This window comes from Polypterus senegalus, chromosome 3 (genome assembly GCF_016835505.1).
Source record: "Polypterus senegalus isolate Bchr_013 chromosome 3, ASM1683550v1, whole genome shotgun sequence".
Taxonomy (NCBI): Eukaryota; Metazoa; Chordata; class Cladistia; order Polypteriformes; family Polypteridae; genus Polypterus; species Polypterus senegalus.
This window is the reverse complement of record NC_053156.1, coordinates 213617198-213637265: the sequence shown is the minus strand read 5'-3', so window position 1 is coordinate 213637265 and position 20068 is coordinate 213617198. Positions and strand designations below refer to the sequence as shown.

The 20068-nt window shown below is 35.8% G+C and overlaps 1 protein-coding gene across 1 annotated transcript in view; it reads left to right on the top strand.

Annotated features, from left to right (window-relative positions):
- Window positions 1-19563, top strand: part of smpdl3a (sphingomyelin phosphodiesterase acid like 3A) — a 62758-nt gene extending 43195 nt beyond the window's left edge. Inside the window, exons 5-8 of the mRNA XM_039748410.1 lie at window positions 6277-6440; window positions 8146-8326; window positions 14145-14269; window positions 16079-19563. Coding sequence (XP_039604344.1) covers window positions 6277-6440; window positions 8146-8326; window positions 14145-14269; window positions 16079-16372 — 764 coding nt within the window. The 3' untranslated portion in view covers window positions 16373-19563. The remainder of the gene's footprint in view (window positions 1-6276; window positions 6441-8145; window positions 8327-14144; window positions 14270-16078) is intronic.
- Window positions 19564-20068: the final 505 nt, after the last annotated feature.

Sequence of the window (20068 nt, the reverse complement as noted above, 5' to 3'; positions counted from 1 at the left end):
TTAGATTTTTTTTTTTGGAGTGGGTAATAGTTACACGAATAGCTTCTGGCTTCACAACTTACATCCCTTTTAGATATTAAATAAGCTTTCACTTTTTTGTCAGGGTCAGTACTTAAATCCATGCAGTTTACATTTACAGTTACATTTCTATAAAATAATGCTTTACAGTATACACTTTCTTGTTGCTTTAGACTTCTTTTGCTTTCAAGGTATAGAGGTAATGCATTTTAAAATGCATTGCAGATCAGGGAATTTGTTTTAACATGCTCACTTATTGGACTTCATTTGCAAGTTATTCAGTCATCAAAAGTATTGTACACTGTGGACCACCAGGGGGCACACCAGCCACCCTGACCCGGCACAGAAAGATGTGGGACACAAGTTCAACACACACGCTTTTTATTTTTCTTTCTTTTCCTGTAGGAAACACCTTCCCTGTTTCCCACATATACAGGACAGTCACAGCACAAGGACAGTCCAGCACCAAACACTCTTCCTTCTCTGTTTTTTTCTCGCATTTTGCCTCCACTCCTCCTGGCCAGCTTCATCTTCTCCCATCCTACTCTGGCTCCCGGTGTAGTGGCTGCTGGCTCCTTTTATAAGGCACCCGGAAGTGCTCCATGTGCTTGTTGGTCTACTTTTGGCAGCACTTCCAAGTGTGGTGGAAGTGCTGCCATCAAGGGTTCAGCAGCAGATGCAGCACCCCCTGGTGGCGCCCACAGAACCCAACAGGGCTGCACCAAATTCCAGCTCCCATGGAGCCCTGTGGGAGTCAGAGACACCACTGCAACACATGGGGACTGGCATCTAGCGCTCTGGGGGAGGTAATACTCTGGACACGTTCCCTCCCTGGGTCCTTCCAGCGTAGAGGCATCTCAGCCAGGCAAGGGCCCCGGCCGTATGCCACAACACCTAAATTTGAGTAATATTGACATTTTGTTGTGGAAAACAATTTTCACAGATATTTGAATTGTAGCTTATTTTCCATCATTACTACATCACAATTAACATTGAAAATATTAAATAATATATAAACCTTCACATATAACATTAAATTATATACAAAAACAAAAAATTAACAAAGTAAAAAAGTTACATTTTTAGAGACTCCCTTCTGTGTTCCAATCACTAACAAATAAGTTTAAAGGCTGTGGCCTTGTGCTTTGTAGTTTGATTATCTCTTTACGTACATAACCCTTGATGTCAGTATCAGTTCTTAGCAGGAAGTATAGCCCTGGCCTTTATTACAACAATGAACTGATGTGTATTTTCTAAAAAAATTTTGCATAACTAACTGTGTGAGTTTTTTTTTTTCTTTTGGTGAAATCCTTTGTCCTCTTGTGCAGCTGGAGAATTAGATTGTATGGGTAGACTGCCTTCTTATAATTTATCTTGTTTTCTGTTTCAAGATTCCTCTGATAACAATTATGAACCCATTGATACTATAACCAATATAAATTTACCTATTTGCAGTGGTTTATTATTTGCACAACTCTACTGTTATCTTGAACAAGTTCTTAAAGATATCTATTAAGTTTTGATAACTTCTTTTATCTATTTCAACATTACTGGAATAGGTCAACAAAATCAGAAATTGTGTTGATTTGTAATGTGCTTAGGGTTTGTATTGTAATGTGTTTGCCACTTTATTTGTTTAGTCAGTTAGTTCAAAATTTGTTCAGAATTTTGTCTGAAACCGCTACTGTTTGTAATTGCCATTGAACCACTGGCAATACATTGTCGAAATACTGATCAGATAAAGGGGATTATCAGAGAAGGACTGGAACAGAAAATTTCATTATATGCAGATGATATGGTACTGTATATATCAGACCCAGAAAATTCTGTGCCTGCAGTCTTAACAGCACTTCACAGAATTTCAAAAGATCTCTGGTCTCAGAATTAATCTGAATAAAAGTGTACTCTTTCCAGTGAATTCTCAAGCATATAATATTAGATTAAATACCCTACTTTTTATCATTGCAGAACAGTTTAAATACCTAGGGGTAAACATCACAAGTAAACATAAAGCTCTTTATCAACAAAATTTCGCCGTCTACATGGAAAAAATTAAGCAAGACTTGCATAGATGGTCAACCCTTCATCTCACACTAGCTGGAAGAATTAACACTGTTAAGATTAATATTCTTCCTAAGATCCTTTTTTTATTTCAAAACATTCCAATATACATTAATAAATCATTCTTTAAGCAATTAGATTCAATAATAACCTAATTTATTTGGAATTCAAAACATTTACGCATCCAAAGAGCAACCCTACAAAGACAAAAGGCAGAAGGCGGCATGGCTCTACCTAACTTCGAGTTTTATTACTGGGCAGCAAATATACAGGCGATAAGAACCTGGACCCAAATAGAAGAACATGCACAGGCTTGGTCCGCAATAGAAGTAAAATCCTGCAGTACTTCTTTGTAGTGCTGGGCGATATGGAAAAATCATATATCACGATATGGATTATTTTATATCACAATAACGATATATATCACGATAAACCACCCACAATAAAGTACGTTTCCAGTTATTCTCTTAAAAGTTTGACAAAAATATCATTGCATACTTTTTTTTGCAACTTTATTTTGAAGTGACATTTAACTGAACTGTCACAAAACCACAAGATGGAGTTTCTTTGCGAAAAAGTTCATTTTTATTTTTGATTATCACTTATATAAAGGGTAGAGTATGCATTGCATAGCGACAAGACATTATCATTCATTTGTCATAGCCTATTTAATGCAATATTTTCTTTAGTAATTGATAAAATTAGGTTAGAAACGATAGAAACGATAGAAGAGAAATAGGACGATAGACGCTTTTCTATCGTCCCCACGATATATATCATCATATCGCCCAGCACTACTTCTTTGTATTCCCTGCTCTGTGCTTCAATAAACACATGTTATCGGCAGTATACTAATAACCCAATTGTGCTTCACTCACTTAGAATATGGAACCAATGTAGAAAGCATTTTAAGATGGAGAAGCTTCTATTTGTGGCACCCCTGCAAGAGAACAACCTCTTTCAACCTTCGCAAACATATGCAGTTTTTAATATCTGGAAAAAATTTGGAATTAACTTGCTTAGAGATCTTTATATAGACAACGTCTTTGTATCCTATGAACAACTACATTCCAAATTTAACATTCCAGCTACACATTTCTTTCACTATCTTCAAATCAGGAACTTTGTTAAACAGAACCTTCCTGATTTTCCTCATCTTGCACCCTCATCCATGCTAGAAAAAAATACTGCTCAATCTCAAAGACTTAGACACCATCTCTACAATATATAAAATCATTTTACAATCCCTCCCTTTCAAAGATCCAAGAGGACACTGGAAAAAAGATCTCTCAATTAATATATTGAGTGGAAGGAGTGGAAAGTAGCAATGCAGAGAATTCACTCGAGCTCCATATGCGCAAAGCATACAATTATACAACTCAAAATTATATATCGAGCACATTTGTCTCGTCTAAAACTCTCCAAAATGTTTCCAGGGCATGATCCAACCTACGAACGCTGCAACCAAGTCCCAGCCTCACTGGGTCACATGTTCTGGGCCTGCACCAAATTAACATTATTCTGGACCAAAATTTTTAATTACCTTTCAGACAGCCTTGGACTCACAATCCCTCCTAACCCATTAACAGCTGTGTTTGGGGTTCTTCCAGAGGGGTTTAAAGTTGAGAAAGACAAACAAATTGTGATTGCATTCACTACACTTTTGTCATGCAGACTTATTCTGATAAACTGGAAGAACCCAAACTCTCCTCTTTTAAGTCAGTGGGAAACCGCTGTGTTATACTATTTGAAATTGGAAAAAATCAAATACTCAGTTAGAGGATCCGTACAGACTTTTTTCAAAACATTGCAGGATCTAATCAGTAATATTTTAAAATAAGCTCATAAAGCACAGAGAATTTATTAATTTAGGTATGTTTACAAGCCTTAAATTTCACGCTGTTTGCCTTGCTCTCTCTCTCAGGGGTGGGGATCGATTTGTCCTTAACTCAATTTTTCTTTTTGTAAAAACTTGATTGATTTGTATGGATTGCAATAAAATTAATAAAAATATAATAATAATAATTTAACAAAAAAAGATTTTTTATAATCTAAAGTATATAGATTTTTTCTTCAGTGAAAAGAACTTCTGTATGTGGTTTGTTTATCCATTTAGCTGAATATGTATTTTTTCTTTTCCAGAAGAAATATTAACTGTTAATCTTTGGTTCCTTTACACTATTTTGTTCCAGGTTTACCTTTACCCTGTTAATTACTTTTTATAACTAGGTGTTACTTTCTTTTGGAATCCCAGGCCTGGAGGTTCTCTGCATGGGGTTTTCTTTTGGTACTACATTTTTCCTCCCACTTCTCAAAGATATGTGGGTTAGGTTAGGTTCAAAGGCATGTTTTAGTTGGCCCCATAGTAAGTGAGTTTGGGTGTGTATGTGTTGTCTACCATTGATTGGCACCCTGTCCAGGGTTGCCTCCAGTATGGTGTCCTGTGATAATAGAATATGCAGTATTTCTTTCTTTTAAATCAATGTTTCTGTCTAGATTGTATATTCTTAGTAATTTCTGTATTCATCAAAACATTTCTGTTTGTTTTATCAATACATTTTATTTTCATTAATGTCATCAATGATATAGTGTATTTGTATTAGTATTTAGTACCCTTCATTTCATTAATAATATGTGTTTCTTAGGCTTAGGGTGTAAAATACCCTCTGGTATCCGGGGTGTCTCTTAGTGCTTTAGTATTGGCATTGAAGAACATTTAAGTAGTAATATAACCTACTATCACTTATGACTATCTTAAAATAGACTAAGCACATCATACATGAATGCACAATCTGTAAATGAAAGCCATTCCATCTTGGACATCTGATCAGCATCATGAAAACAACCAGTTTTTATGACACACACAGAACAGGACAGGAGAAGCTACCAGCTCATTTGGTGTACCATTATTGATGTCCTCTTTAACAGCAAAGAAGTTTCAGTTGAAATGTATTGCTTTTGTATGTTTTCATTATTCAGTTTGATTTTTTTCTAAATAAATTTACAAGTAGAGAACTTTGTTTGCTTTTGTACTGTTCTGAACAGAGTTTGTCTAAATGAATCATCATTAGGGCCACCGTTCCACAGACTAGTGCTGCGATTCTAGTTAGTTAAGAGCACAAAGGGCAGAAATGCGCTATTTTGAGGATTAAACAAACTAAAATAAAAAGGCCCACCCTAACAATCCCCCTATTATGAATTTGTATTTGACCTTTTTATTTTATAATGTCACAAACTGATTTTAAAATGTATTCTCAAAGATCTCTATAAGTCTGATTTTCAGTCTTTCAGGTGGTCCCAAAGTTTAGTCAGTATTTTTAACACCACATACTGTATATCCAAGAAGTGAAGAAAATAAATATAAATGTAAAAGAGGCATGTCCATGCTGATGATAAACGTGGTCACTGTGTACATAGTGATATGTCTTCCTTGCCTAACCAAAGGCGCAAGTCATGGGTACAGTAAGGTCTATACAGAGGAATAATTAACAAAAATAAAATATTTAAATATATTATCAATTCTTTTGCCAACCTACTTATCCAGTTTACTGTCCGTCAGCAGCTGTGGTATGTCATTAGAAACAGGTCTGAATTAGACAGGTTATATACTCAGAATGCAACCATCAGGAAAATCAACATAAAAATATTTTTTTAAATCAAAAGAAACTGGGGTATCTGAAGTAAATCCATATAAATACAGAGACTGCGCTCAACGATGTCTTATCTTGAAATTTTATATATATGCAAACACAACTTCTGACTTTACAATGGAGCAAATAGGTGCTGAGCAGGAAGGTATGGAATTGAAGTAAATGCTGTTAAGCATCTGCAAGGAAGCCAGAAGGTGTGCTTTGTGGTAGTAGTTTTAGAGAAATTTCTTATGTATGTAGATATATTGGTTAAGTATCTCCAGTGTTGGATAGCCACCTTGATTGTTACAAATACAGTAAACGCTTCCATAAGTACATAGCAAACTAACATATCTGAGCAATTTTAAACTCACTTTGCCCTGATGAGTGTCAGCTTACACACTTGCGGACCACACAATGAGAACCACTGACATACAGCATATCCTCTGATCAAGACAGGATTTTCTAACATTTCAACCATTACATGTATATTTACTTGGTCCTTTTCAGAGATAGAATTGTTCAAACTATTAAAAATTCATGTAAATGTTTTTCTGTTTCACTGCAGGTGGCTTTTACTCACAAATGATTGACCAAAACCTTAGAATAATAAGTCTTAACACTAACCTGTACTACAGTCCAAACCATGAGACTTTAGGTTTGCCAGACCCAGCTGGACAATTTGAGTGGCTGGAAGAAGTGTTACAAGCATCCTTAAAGAACAAAGAGAAGGTAATATAGTAATATTGAAATCACTATTGAAAGCACTTGTAATACTTTCTGTAAAAATACATTTGTCTTATGATCACATTCACGTTTGAGCTGATTTCCTGATAAAGGCTGTTGTGGCAACATGCCAAGATGAGCAAGTCAGGCCACAGTTCCTCCTGGCAAATTCAACCCTTCCAGCATGTCCTGTACATGACCCTCAAAGCAGGCCATGTCTGGTACACATGTTATGCCAGAGAACATCCAGGGGGCTATTGTTACTGCTTTCCCAAGCCAACTCTTCTGGCTCTTGTCATTACAGACAAGCAGTTTTTCTTCTCCATGGTCCTTCCCTGTTTCAAGCTCCTCATTCTATTACAGAGAGTGAGCAAGCAACCTTATTTCAGCCACTTGTACTGTTACTTTATTCCCACAGTCACTACTGAGAGCTAGTGAGGACCGATGAGGATGGAGACTAGCAAGTTAATCAAGAGTTTACTTCAGTGCCTTATCTCTCACTTCACTACCACAGTCTAGTGCAATAAAAAATGTTAAGCTGTAGAATCTTGCCCAGTTTAGTTGTGTGTATGTCTTTCTGTAGTTTTAGAATGAGATAATGCTTTAGTCGGTTTCAGTTCTAAAAATCTAGTGAAAGGGTTTTGTTGGTATAATGATGCAATATGAATGCATGTGTTTTGTTATCGGTCTTATAGCAGAGATTTGAAAATATAAAAAAGTGCAATTATACTTATGAATCATTATAAACCATCCAATCAAGCAAAATCACTCCAAATATCGACTCCCAAACAAGGACCCCATCTCTTGTCTCTTGTCTCAAATTGGTTCCAGGAACATCTAGTCATCTAAATTGTAAGTCATGTTGGATAAGAGCCTGCTTATTTTTTGAATAATGCAGCACATTTGTACTACACTATAGTGATGATATAAACTAACTTCCAACTTAATAAAAAAGTGAAATGATGCTACGTGCATAGCTATGCCTCACTGTTAAACTATATATGGAAAATATTTCTTTGTTGTAGAAATATTACATTAGAGAACTTCTGAACAATGTATTTAATGTAATGTGACTTGATGAATGTCATCATTTTTATAATAATGCTGCCCTTTATAGCCAACCTGTTTAAATGAACATTCATAAAATACCTGTTTCACTGTATTATGTTTTACATGGTTAATCAGACTAATGTTATTGATTATCTAATTAGAGACAGTAGAGTGGGACTGTGGTTTGTACTGGTGCCTCACAGTTATAAAAGCCTGCATTTGTTCCCAATTCAGATACTGTCCTGGCAGAGATTACACATTCTTTTCATCTATGCTGAGGGTTTTCTCCTGGTATTCTGTTTGCTCTCCTATTTCCTAAAGACATGTAGGTTACATTAATTGACACTAAACTGGCCCCATTTGTGTAAGTGTGGATGCATACAGGAGTGTGCCTTGTGACCATTTATCATATCAACATTCCTTTGCATATACATAAACACATGACAGGTCAAAAAAAAATTAAGTGCAAGTAAAAGAAAATTTATTAAAAAATAATTGGGTTTCTTGTGGAAAATTGTGCACCTATGTAAGTTATTTTATTGTTATTAGACAAGTGTGTCATTGCTAGGTGAAAGTTTATATAGTTTAAAGTGAGTGATTGTTTGAAATACACCACTTAATTAATTTTGACTTTATATTCTTTATATGTGCTCTCTAATAGGTATATATCATTGCTCATGTTCCTGTTGGATACTTGCCCTTTACAATAAATACCACTGCAATGAGAGAGAACTTCAATGAAAAGCTTGTGGAAATATTTCGTAATTACAGTAGTATTATTGTTGGTCAATTCTTTGGCCATACTCACAGAGACAGCATAATGGTTCTCCATGATACGAAAGGTAAATTAAAATGTGTAAATTTGCATTAACTCCTTACTTTTACAGTGCTTCTTGTCCTGGTGAGGGCTATGTTAGAATTGCAACTAAGTGAGGTGCAGATCAGATTTCACTTTCCCAAGAAACTGCCTTCAATTCATCATGTAAGAATACCTGGTCATATCACCTCACCTCTCAGTTTAGCTGAGCAGTAACTCCACTTAGAAGCTCTCCTGGTTTGCCAAACTTTTCACTCTGTTAAAGAGGGTGAACATAACCTTTCTATGGAGAAACTGTGTTAAGTTCACTTGAAAATACAAACCGGATTCCAAAAAAGTTGGGACACTAAACAAATTGTGAATAAAAACTGAATGCAATGATGTGGAGATGGCAAATGTCAATATTTTATTTGTAATAGAACGTAGATGACAGATCAAATTTTTAATCCGAGTAAATGTATCATTTTAAAGGAAAAATGTGTTGATTCAAAATTTCACGGTGTCAACAAATCCCAAAAAAGTTGGGACAAGTAGCAATAAGAGGCTGGAAAAAGTAAATTTGAGCATAACGAAGAGCTGGAAGACCAATTAACACTAATTAGGTCAATTGGCAACATGATTGGGTATAAAAAGAGCTTCTCAGAGTGGCAGTGTCTCTCAGAAGCCAAGATGGGTAGAGGATCACCAATTCCCACAATGTTGCGCAGAAAGATAGTGGAGCAATATCAGAAAGGTGTTAGCCAGCGAAAAATTGCAAAGACTTTGCATTTATCATCATCAACTGTGCATAACATCATCCGAAGATTCAGAGAATCTGGAACAATCTCTGTGCGTAAGGGTCAAGGCCGTAAAACCATACTGGATGCCCGTGATCTCCGGGCCCTTAAACGACACTGCACCACAAACAGGAATGCTACTGTAAAGGAAATCACAGAATGGGCTCAGGAATACTTCCAGAAACCATTGTCAGTGAACACAATCCACCGTGCCATCCGCCGTTGCCAGCTGAAACTCTACAGTGCAAAGAAGAAGCCATTTCTAAGCAAGATCCACAAGCTCAGGCGTTTCACTGGGCCAGGGATCATTTAAAATGGAGTGTGGCAAAATGGAAGACTGTTCTGTGGTCAGGCGAGTCCGCGATTCAAGTTCTTTTTGGAAATCTGGGGCGCCATGTCATCCGGACCAAAGAGGACAAGGACAACCCAAGTTGTTATCAGCGCTCAGTTCAGAAGCCTGCATCTCTGATGGTATGGGGTTGCATGAGTGCGTGTGGCATGGGCAGCTTGCATGTCTGGAAAGGCACCATCAATGCAGAAAAATATATTCAGGTTCTAGAACAACATATGCTCCCATCCAGACGTCATCTCTTTCAGGGAAGACCCTGCATTTTTCAACAAGATAATGCCAGACCACATTCTGCATCAATCACAACATCATGGCTGCGTAGGAGAAGGATCCGAGTACTGAAATAGCCAGTCTGCAGTCCAGATCTTTCACCTATAGAGAACATTTGGCACATCATAACGAAGAAGGTGCGACAAAGAAGGCCCAAGACGATTGAACAGTTAGAGGCCTGTATTAGACAAGAATGGGAGAGCATTCCTATTTCTAAACTTGAGAAACTGGTCTCCTCAGTCCCCAGACGTCTGTTGAGTGTTGTAAGAAGAAGGGGAGATGCCACACAGTGGTGAAAATGGCCTTGTCCCAACTTTTGTGGGATTTGTTGACACCATGAAATTCTGAATCAACATATTTTTCCCTTAAAATGATACATTTTCTCAGTTTAAACTTTTGTTCCGTGATTTATGTTCTATTCTGAATAAAATATTAGAAGTTGGCACCTCCACATCATTGCATTCAGTTTTTATTCACGATTTGTATAGTGTCCCAACTTTATATATTTTGGTCATCATCCAAATTTCATGACCATGGACAAAGAAGAGGATGCAACTGAAATGTACAATATAAATCCAGTACTTACAGGTTACATTATTTGTCTTTTAGTTATTTTTCTTATTCTTTTCTTATTAGGCTTTCAGTTATTCTCACAGTTGCTCTCGAATCCACTGGTACAGCATATGCCACAGGATTCCCTTTTGTCATATTTAATTCTTCAGTTAAAAGCTCATATGGAAAAGCTTTTCAAACTCTCCTCTCAGAGATTGAAGTAAAGGCTGTATTGTAATCTCTATAGCCAGTCTTGAATTTAATGGATTACGGTTTGCAAGGCTCCAATTCAGGACCCTAGACTACCCTTTATTTCGGAAAACCACTCTTTCTTTTCAGGCCGCAGCTGGTGTTATTTGCTTTGACCTCTTTTTCAATACACAAAACTACCAAATGAATATTCAGCAAATTCAGAATTTCTGACAGATATTATCTACTACTATAGTTGACCAGCTACAGAATTAGATTAAATCAAGTCAGACATATCTGGAATTCCCTGTTTATAGTGGGACTATCAGTCCTGTTCAGGTGTTCTTCAATGAATCCTATCACCACAGCAACTATATCCTGAGTAATGTTTAACACTACTTGACCAGTGTCAAGAACAGTGTGGGTTACACCGTATGAGTCATTGTTTGGTTTGCCAAACCGGCCATTTAAATTCACACCTCCTCCTGCTGACATTGACAGCTGGCTGTCTTCTTATTTTTGATGGTCACAATAAATCATATGGCTGTTTCTATGTCAGGCACTGACCACTTTTCTGATGTGGTACATTACACACACCTCTACTGCTTAAGTCTTATTGGGATTACCTTGATTTTCCCAGACTAATTTATTAAATCTGGGAAGGGTCCTCCCATTAAGAAAACAACAATAGCTGCTGTCTTCCATGTCTAACATAGCTATTCAGTTTTGAAATTGATAGAAATGAATATTTTCTTACACTGTTCTCTCGGTTTAGTGATTTAACAGTGGGACTAGTGTTCACATGATGTTCCTAATGATGGATGACACTTAGTTAAGGAAACATATGTTCAGTTAGTTTATTATGTATAGATGATTAGCATGATATGTATATGCACACCAGTTTTTGTAGGCTGCTTTTCATAATGCTGTGTCCAAAATAGAGTTGAAAGGCAAAATTTGTCAGTGTTTCTCACAGCGAATATGCTGTGTTGGCTAGTGAACATGTTCGCTGAATATTTTCCTAGAAATCTGCCTTGTAGTTGGCTTAGAGTAACATTTTTTCTTAGTATTGCATGATGCTTTGCAAAGTCATTGTGCCAGCACAGACCAGAACATTAAAAAAACACATTAAAAAACAAACAAAAAAAAGTTTCATACATGTATACTGTAAGTGATAAAGGCAGTGTTATGAGTACTACAACCTGTGTGCTACACTGCATGGCCAATATTTAATTAGCCATTTTCTGAAGCCACCATCTAAAATGGACTTAAAGGAGGGATAGAAAGAAAAAAAACACGGAAGACTGTGAAATAATAATATTAATAATAACAAACGATTTATTACTGTTTACAGGATGTTTATATCTTCTTCTTGGAAGAAAAATGTGCAAAACATCTGCACAGAAGTTAGAAACAAAAAAGACATTCCAGCTGCGCCCAGAGCCACAGCTTCAAACAATGGAACGAGCCAGTCTAACTCCGCCACTTCATAGCATATATATTTATTTATTTTCATTTATTTATTTATTTTTTACTTATTACTATTTTGTGGCCATCTTTTTTATTTTGTTTGTGATATTCATTCCTTCTGCATTTTTTGTTGTTTGGGACAAGGTGGCACAGTGGTTAGCACAGATCACATTTTTTGGCACAATAATTTGTCTAGCATAGTTCTATCTATCTCATAGGGACAATGAAAACACCATTGCACCATTATAATCCACGTAATAGTAGTTCAGGTCCTCCTTCACCATTGACTTCAGTGCATTTCATGGAGGTCAACCAAGTTCCCAAATATTTCAATGATTTCACCAAACTCACAGCCAAGCAAACTTGGCAGTGTTCACTTGTCGCTAGTGCTAAATAAATGAAAAGTATCTCTGTTAGATCCCATAATGTAAACACCACACTCTTAACTATTACTGACACTTCCTACCAGCATTTACAAGAATCACCAAACAAAATAATTTTACTGGTACATTTTTCCACATATTGCATTTATTAAATAATAATGATTCTGTTATAAATTCATCTCTTTATATTTCATTAATATACAGTGGTGTGAAAAACTATTTGCCCCCTTCCTGATTTCTTATTCTTTTGCATGTTTGTCACACAAAATGTTTCCGATCATCAAACACATTTAACCATTAGTCAAATATAACACAAGTAAACACAAAATGCAGTTTTTAAATGATGGTTTTTATTATTTAGGGAGAAAAAATCCAAACCTACATGGCCCTGTGTGAAAAAGTAATTGCCCCCTTGTTAAAAAATAACCTAACTGTGGTGTATCACACCTGAGTTCAATTTCCGTAGCCACCCCCAGGCCTGATTAGTGCCACACCTGTTTCAATCAAGAAATCACTTAAATAGGAGCTGCCTGACACAGAGAAGTCGACCAAAAGCACCTCAAAAGCTAGACATCATGCCAAGATCCAAAGAAATTCAGGAACAAATGAGAACAGAAGTAATTGAGATCTATCAGTCTGGTAAAGGTTATAAAGCCATTTCTAAAGCTTTGGGACTCCAGCGAACCACAGTGAGAGCCATTATCCACAAATGGCAAAAACATGGAACAGTGGTGAACCTTCCCAGGAGTGGCCGGCCAACCAAAATTACCCCAAGAGCGCAGAGACGACTCATCCGAGAGGTCACAAAAGACCCCAGGACAACCATCTAAAGAACTGCAGGCCTCACTTGCCTCAATTAAGGTCAGTGTTCACGACTCCACCATAAGAAAAAGACTGGGCAAAAACGGCCTGCATGGCAGATTTCCAAGACGCAAACCACTGTTAAGCAAAGTGAACATTAGGGCTCATCTCAATTTTGCTAAGAAACATCTCAATGATTGCCAAGACTTTTGGGAAAATACCTTGTGGACTGATGAGACAAAAGTTGAACTTTTTGGAAGGCAAATGTCCCATTACATCTGGCGTGAAAGGAACACAGCATTTCAGAAAAAGAACATCATACCAACAGTAAAATATGGTGGTGGTAGTGTGATGGTCTGGGGTTCTTTTGCTGCTTCAGGACCTGGAAGGCTTGCTGTGATAGATGGAACCATGAATTCTACTGTCTACCAAAATATCCTGAAGGAGAATGTCCGGCCATCTGTTCGTCAACTCAAGCTGAAGCGATCTTGGGTGCTGCAACAGGACAATGACCCAAAACACACCAGCAAATCCACCTCCGAATTGCTGAAGAAAAACAAAATGAAGACTTTGGAGTGGCCTAGTCAAAGTCCTGACCTAAATCCAATTGAGATGCTATGGCATGACCTTAAAAAGGCCGTTCATGCTAGAAAACCCTCAAATAAAGCTGAATTACAACAATTCTGCAAAGATGAGTGGGCCAAAATTCCTCCAGAGCTCTGTAAAAGACTCACTGCAAGTTATTGCAAACACTTGATTGCAGTTATTGCTGCTAAGGGTGGCCCAACCAGTTATTAGGTTCAGGGGGCAATTACTTTTTCACACAGGGCCATGTAGGTTTGGATTTTTTTTCTCCCTAAATAATAAAAACCATCATTTAAAAATTGCATTTTGTGTTTACTTGTGTTATATTTGACTAATGGTTAAATGTGTTTGATGATCAGAAACATTTTGTGTGACAAACATGCAAAAGAATAAGAAATCAGGAAGGGGGCAAATAGTTTTTCACACCACTGTATGCTCTGTATTGTTTTTTATTTTTTTATTTTACAGGTAATCCTGTCAATTCCTTGTTTGTTGCACCAGCTGTAACGCCAATCAAAGACTTTTATGAACTTCAGACAAATAATCCAGGCTTTCGGCTGTACAAGTACAATCTTGCAGACTACACTTTACTAGTAAGTTTACTTGAAAATGTCTGAAAAGAAAAGTAGCCTTTATACAGTGATGAGTTTTTTAAACAGTTTTAAGTTTCAGTGTGCTCAGAACAAACTGGTTGCTATTCAAATTGTTGTAGAATGAGTAGTAATTATTAAGTAAGAATTAAAACAGATTATTTTATGAATATTTATAAAAATGCTTGAATGTGAGCACAAAGCCCCACTGTTTTCATTCTCATTTAATTTTGAATAAGTTATGCTATCGGCAACACATCACTAAGTTTATACATTCATTCACCTTCTGGCAAATGTCACAAGCCTTTAATTAACAGACTCAGTGCTGCTTTTGTACAGTGCACAGATGGTGTACAGAGATCATTGATCCATCCAGTGCTCTATATTCACTGTCACCTTTTCATACTTGATGTATTCTCTGTTAAGGTGACTCTGTGATTCACCAAATACTGTTTGCTTGTCACCGGGACAGGTTTGCAAGTCCCAGTACTAATCAGAGTATTCCTTGTGTTGCTCAGATCTGATCTGCTGAGACTGGCAGTGCGCCAAATTGCTGTGTATTCACAGAAAAGAAGGCCATGCTAGCTCTCCATCAACTTGTAATGCAAGATCTATGTGCATTTTGATGCCTCTGTTCATGTAACACGGTTTTTCATTTTTGTACCAAAGCTTTTGTTACCCTACCTTGTGTTTTTTGGACGAAGTTGTGTTTTATGTAAGCCATTTTCAAAATGTATTAAAACAGTATATTTTCATAATACTAAAATACTGTTCATGTGTGTAAATGTTTTATTCTAAATAACATTACATAAATATAGAGAGATTTTGTAAACAGTAGTTGATTTGTTTCCAAACCCAACGTTGGCAGTATATTCATGCACATTTCAAGTTTAGTATAATAAGAGCAGATAGTCAAATATTCCTGAGAATGTAATTAAATTTTATTGAGTTTTATTATGCCTAGATCTTCCTGTGCTGTGAAGCCTAGAATGCTTCAAATAATTAAGTATGTTACTGTAAGCCATCACTTAAAGACCTTTGTAATAATTTGCAATTCACTCGGGTTTATTAAATTGACAACATATTTTAACTCATCAGGTGAAAGCTAATCTAACTATAAAAATCTCTGTACAGTATATTACTTTAGTGAAACGCTGAAAAATATTAGGCTTTATCCTGTATACTTAAGTCTATGTCAGTTGTTGCATATCAATATTGCTTGTACTTGTACTTAAGCCATTTATTATATGTTGTGTAAAAAAAAAAAACCAAGATACAAAGCAAACAGAAGTAAAATAAACACATTTTGCCTCTGTGGTCCTACCTAATACAGGTGACCTGTCCACCCAGCAGCATTGCTTACTTGCTTGCTGTCTCCTATGTACCACTACATCCCTCATATGCAATGGATACTTCCTTCACCTCCCTTTCTGCAAAGCAGGGACCCAGAGTGAGTCTCTGATAAATAACCATTTATATTAACACAAACATACAATAGATGAACTAGACAGACATGCACATGGATTGTGGGATGAGCTGAAGTAACCTCAGAAGACTGACATGGATAAGTGGATACTGTGCAAATTCAAGACAGGTAGTCGCTGGGTCAAGATCTGGACCCAGGTCCTGGGAGTTTTAAAGCTGCAATTCCAGCTGCTTTGCTGCCATGCCACCCAATAGCTAATCAATCTTTACTTTATATAGTAAACACAGATTGCTGTGATAGCTTTCTGTTCAGCTACTCACTTGTATTATTTGTCATTTCACAATCATCTCCTGACACATTATTCTTGTTTATTTGTCTGTTTGAAGGACATCTGGCAGTACTACATGAACCTCACGGAAGCCAATGAGCAAAAAAAGGCTGACTGGAAACTGGAGTACATCATGACCAAAGATTTCAACATAAATGACCTCCAGCCAAAAAGTCTCCATGACCTTGTAAAAAATTTTGAAGAACCACAAAGTCAGGAATTTCAAAAATATTATCGTAATTTTATTGTAAGCTATGATCAACATATTGTTTGTGAGGGGATTTGTAAGAGAGAGCAGGTGTGTGCTATACAGTTTTTAGACCAAGAATCTTATACTAATTGTTTTAGATAGTATAGTTAATCATTTGATGGTACAACAACTATATAATCACAAGAGGAATTTTGAAAATAAAGCAAATCTTTAAGGGAAGTCAAAGTAAAATTCAAAGAATTAATTTATCTTTAGTTTTTATCCCTCATGCACTTACGCAGGGAGTACTAAATGGAGGATGTGTGAAATTGACATCTCAAAGCAATCATATTCTGTCCTGCCTTTACAGTTTTGTGCTCTCTTAGTTTGCCTGTCTCCTAATTTATACATTTTATAACTGTCTGGATTAATTCTCAACCAAAAACTCAAAACAAAGGTTCTGTTTCATTAATCTGCAGTAGTAGGATTGTAGTAGTGTGTACAGAGTACAGTGAAATTCTGACTTGCATGTACTGTATGACTAATTTGTAACATGTTACCACTCTCTGGTGCCATGTTAAACAACAATGTATCAAAATACTTAACTTACTATTATCTGAAAACTTGTGGATAAAACTCTGAAACAAATCTGAGCATAGTTAGCATCTACACATAAGCATTATGCATACATTAAGCTGATCTGCAGTAGGTCTTTGTAGTAGAAAAAGGATGCAGAGATATATTACAGTGTTACAATGAGTAAAATCTCTCTCTCTCTCTTTATATATATATATATATATATATATATATATATATATACACACACACCCCCACATAAGAACTTCTGGCTTGAAAAAGAGCTGTTTCTGTCAATCTCAGGCTTATAGGTGGGAGTAGGATGCGGTCAGATCTGTTCAGTTGTACTACAGGTTTACATTTAAAGGCATTGACATTCGAATAAAGCAAGTCCAGCTGGTTGTGTCCACAACTCCAACATGCTAACTGAAGTTTGTTCATTCTGATTTCCTAACAGCATTCTAGGATCAGAATTATTAATTCATTAGAATATGAGTACAGCATGAATAATTTCTGTGCCTGAGTTAATAAACATTATTCAGGATAACATAACTTAACTCCCTAAGCAGTAACATAGACAGATTGTCACTATTTCAATGACTAGATCACATTATAGTTTAAATTGTAATGCACTCTCCTTTTCAGCATTGCTTATTTACTCATTTTTGGTCCCCCTGCCTTTTGCAGTCCGTTTGACTGTATCAAGTGATAACCGTCCAGCATTAAAATACAGTCTGAAAGAAGAAGTTTAGACTAGTTATCTGCAATGAGCAAATGCCACAGTTCCGAACTCATCGTGACTCACCATGACATGTGAAAGTTCATCCAACTTATTTCAAAGTGATACTTTCCACTTCACTTTTGTCTTTGCTCCATATTCTTTCCATCTTTGGTTGAGTTGCTCCTGTGGTAATGTGCAACAGGCAGCCTTGATCACAGTGCTACTAGGTGATTATGGGAACATTTAATATCTCTCGCTTTATGTTCTCAGAGACTCTTACATTCTCCAGTGTTATACAGTAGGTACTCATCAGATTCTTTCGATCCTCTGCTCTCCCAGTTCATTTGAAAGATGTTTGATACCATGCCAACAGAATATTTACCAATTTAAAAATTAATTTAAGATAATAGAAATAAGCCACAGTTTAAATCTTAATCTTAATGTTAATAATAATTAAGTAAATTTGTTAATAATCACAAACGGAAAGCCCCCCTCCCCCCCCCAAAAAAGAGCTCCTGTAAATGGCATTTTGTCATTTACATTAATGTAGTCAATGAAAGTTCTTGCTTCAACATGTTCTTATTAACCGTAGGAATTTAAACATTACAACCTTACTAAACTCTCCAGCATACTATGACGCTACAGTGTAAAGACAGATTTTTGTGTAATTTTTACTTTTAAATGTTGGAAAATTTCAATTATTGTATTGTTCACACATTTTCTAAACTAAATAACTCATTTAAAATGCTCTTCTCTAGCTAGTTTCCCTCACACCACATTTTTTTGGAGAATGTCTAGCTTTATTTTACATGCATTCAAAGTTGTGCCATATTTCTGTAATGTTTTGTAATGGGCCTTATTGTGCACTGAGAGATATTCAGTATTTTCAAAATATTTCATACTCATCTCCTGAGAGGTTCTTTTAAAGAAACATAATAGTAGTAACTTGTACAAAAAATGCATTCTATGGTGTTTCACAACTAATAAAACAATGATTCAACAATTAAACCCAAGTTATAATAGAAAAGGTAACAAACATAAAAGATTTAGTAAATATACAAATTTTAAATAGACTATATAAGAAAACAATTGACAATGTAGAAAACACAAATGTTTTGAACTCAAAGTAAATTTTCACTTACCATTCATCCATCTGTCCATTATCTTTACTCTTTGCCAGTAAGTCAGGGTGTCACGATTCCAGAGCCTGTCCAAGCAGCATTGTGTCCAAAGCCGGAGTTAATCTTGGGCGAGGGCACTTGAAAATGTTAGTAACATTCTCCCCAGATTTGGTTTGAACTTCCTTTTGTCTTAATGATGCACTTATTGATGAATTAATTGCTGGACATTTAGGGGATTTATCACTTGCTAATACATTTAAACTGAGCTCATGGAATAAAAGTATGCAATGTCTAAAGATAACTGGCACCATCTAAAGGATCTGATTACTTCACAGTCATTTCTGGTTTTATATTGATAATTCATTAGTTATTTTTTCTTTGACATTGTCGATTATTTTTTCTACTGGGCAGAGACAATAAAATCACAATTAATTTTAGATTCTATATTGTAAGACTGTAAAATGTGAAAAAAAGAATATTTCAGATTTGTAACATCTTAAAAATTATAGTTTGACTGCCTGGGTTTAAATGCTGTTATTATCTCAGGTACTGTAAATTGTAGGATTTCCTGAACACATTAGTTATATAATTAGGTCTGTCATTAATGGATTTACTTCCTGCTCAGCATTAAAAGCAGACTTTTCAAATCTGCAAAATCTGCAGTCAATGGCTGTGCAGTATTTGAGAAACATATATATTTTTATTCCTGGAATTCTTTTAGTAAATGAATTTATTATTAAATCTGATTTTTATTTGTGGTTTAAAGGTGTTGAAAATTTAATAAAATAATGTGAATGATTATTATTATTATTTTTTTTTGATTGTTAAAGAAACAAACTGCCATGCCATGTAAAACCAAATGCTAAAAGAAGATGTATTGAAAATCCCATAATGAAATATGATATACATAATTAAATTACTCAGCTTATCTGAAAGAGATGTTCCCCATGATCCTTTACATTGAAAATCTAAATTTAAATAGTTAAATGAAACTTATTTATTAAAGCCAAAAATGAACAAGGTGAAAATGTTACAAAGTGTACTTGTATATATATACAAGTTAAATATAAAATCAAGAGCCACAAAAGCAACTACTAACTGTATGAAATAAAAATGTGAATTTAAATCTTAATTGTAAAGTCAGGCTACTGGTAACAAAATTTTCTTTTCATGTGTCCTCAGTTGTTAATTTATATTCTTATCAGTGTTTCCTTTGTCTGGACTGCTTAAAGAATGAATTGTGAGAGAGGTTAGCTCCTGACCTTCATGACAAAAGACAAAGCACAGAAATGTTAGTGAGAAGCGGAGCACATCGCTGCAGGGTTTGCCTACTAAGTCAGACTGTGCCACAGCCCCCTATCATTAGCCATGTAACATTTCCTAAAAGCTCCTGTCGGCTGCCAGAGTGCTTTCTTCATTTAAAGAGAATATCTTTGCAGT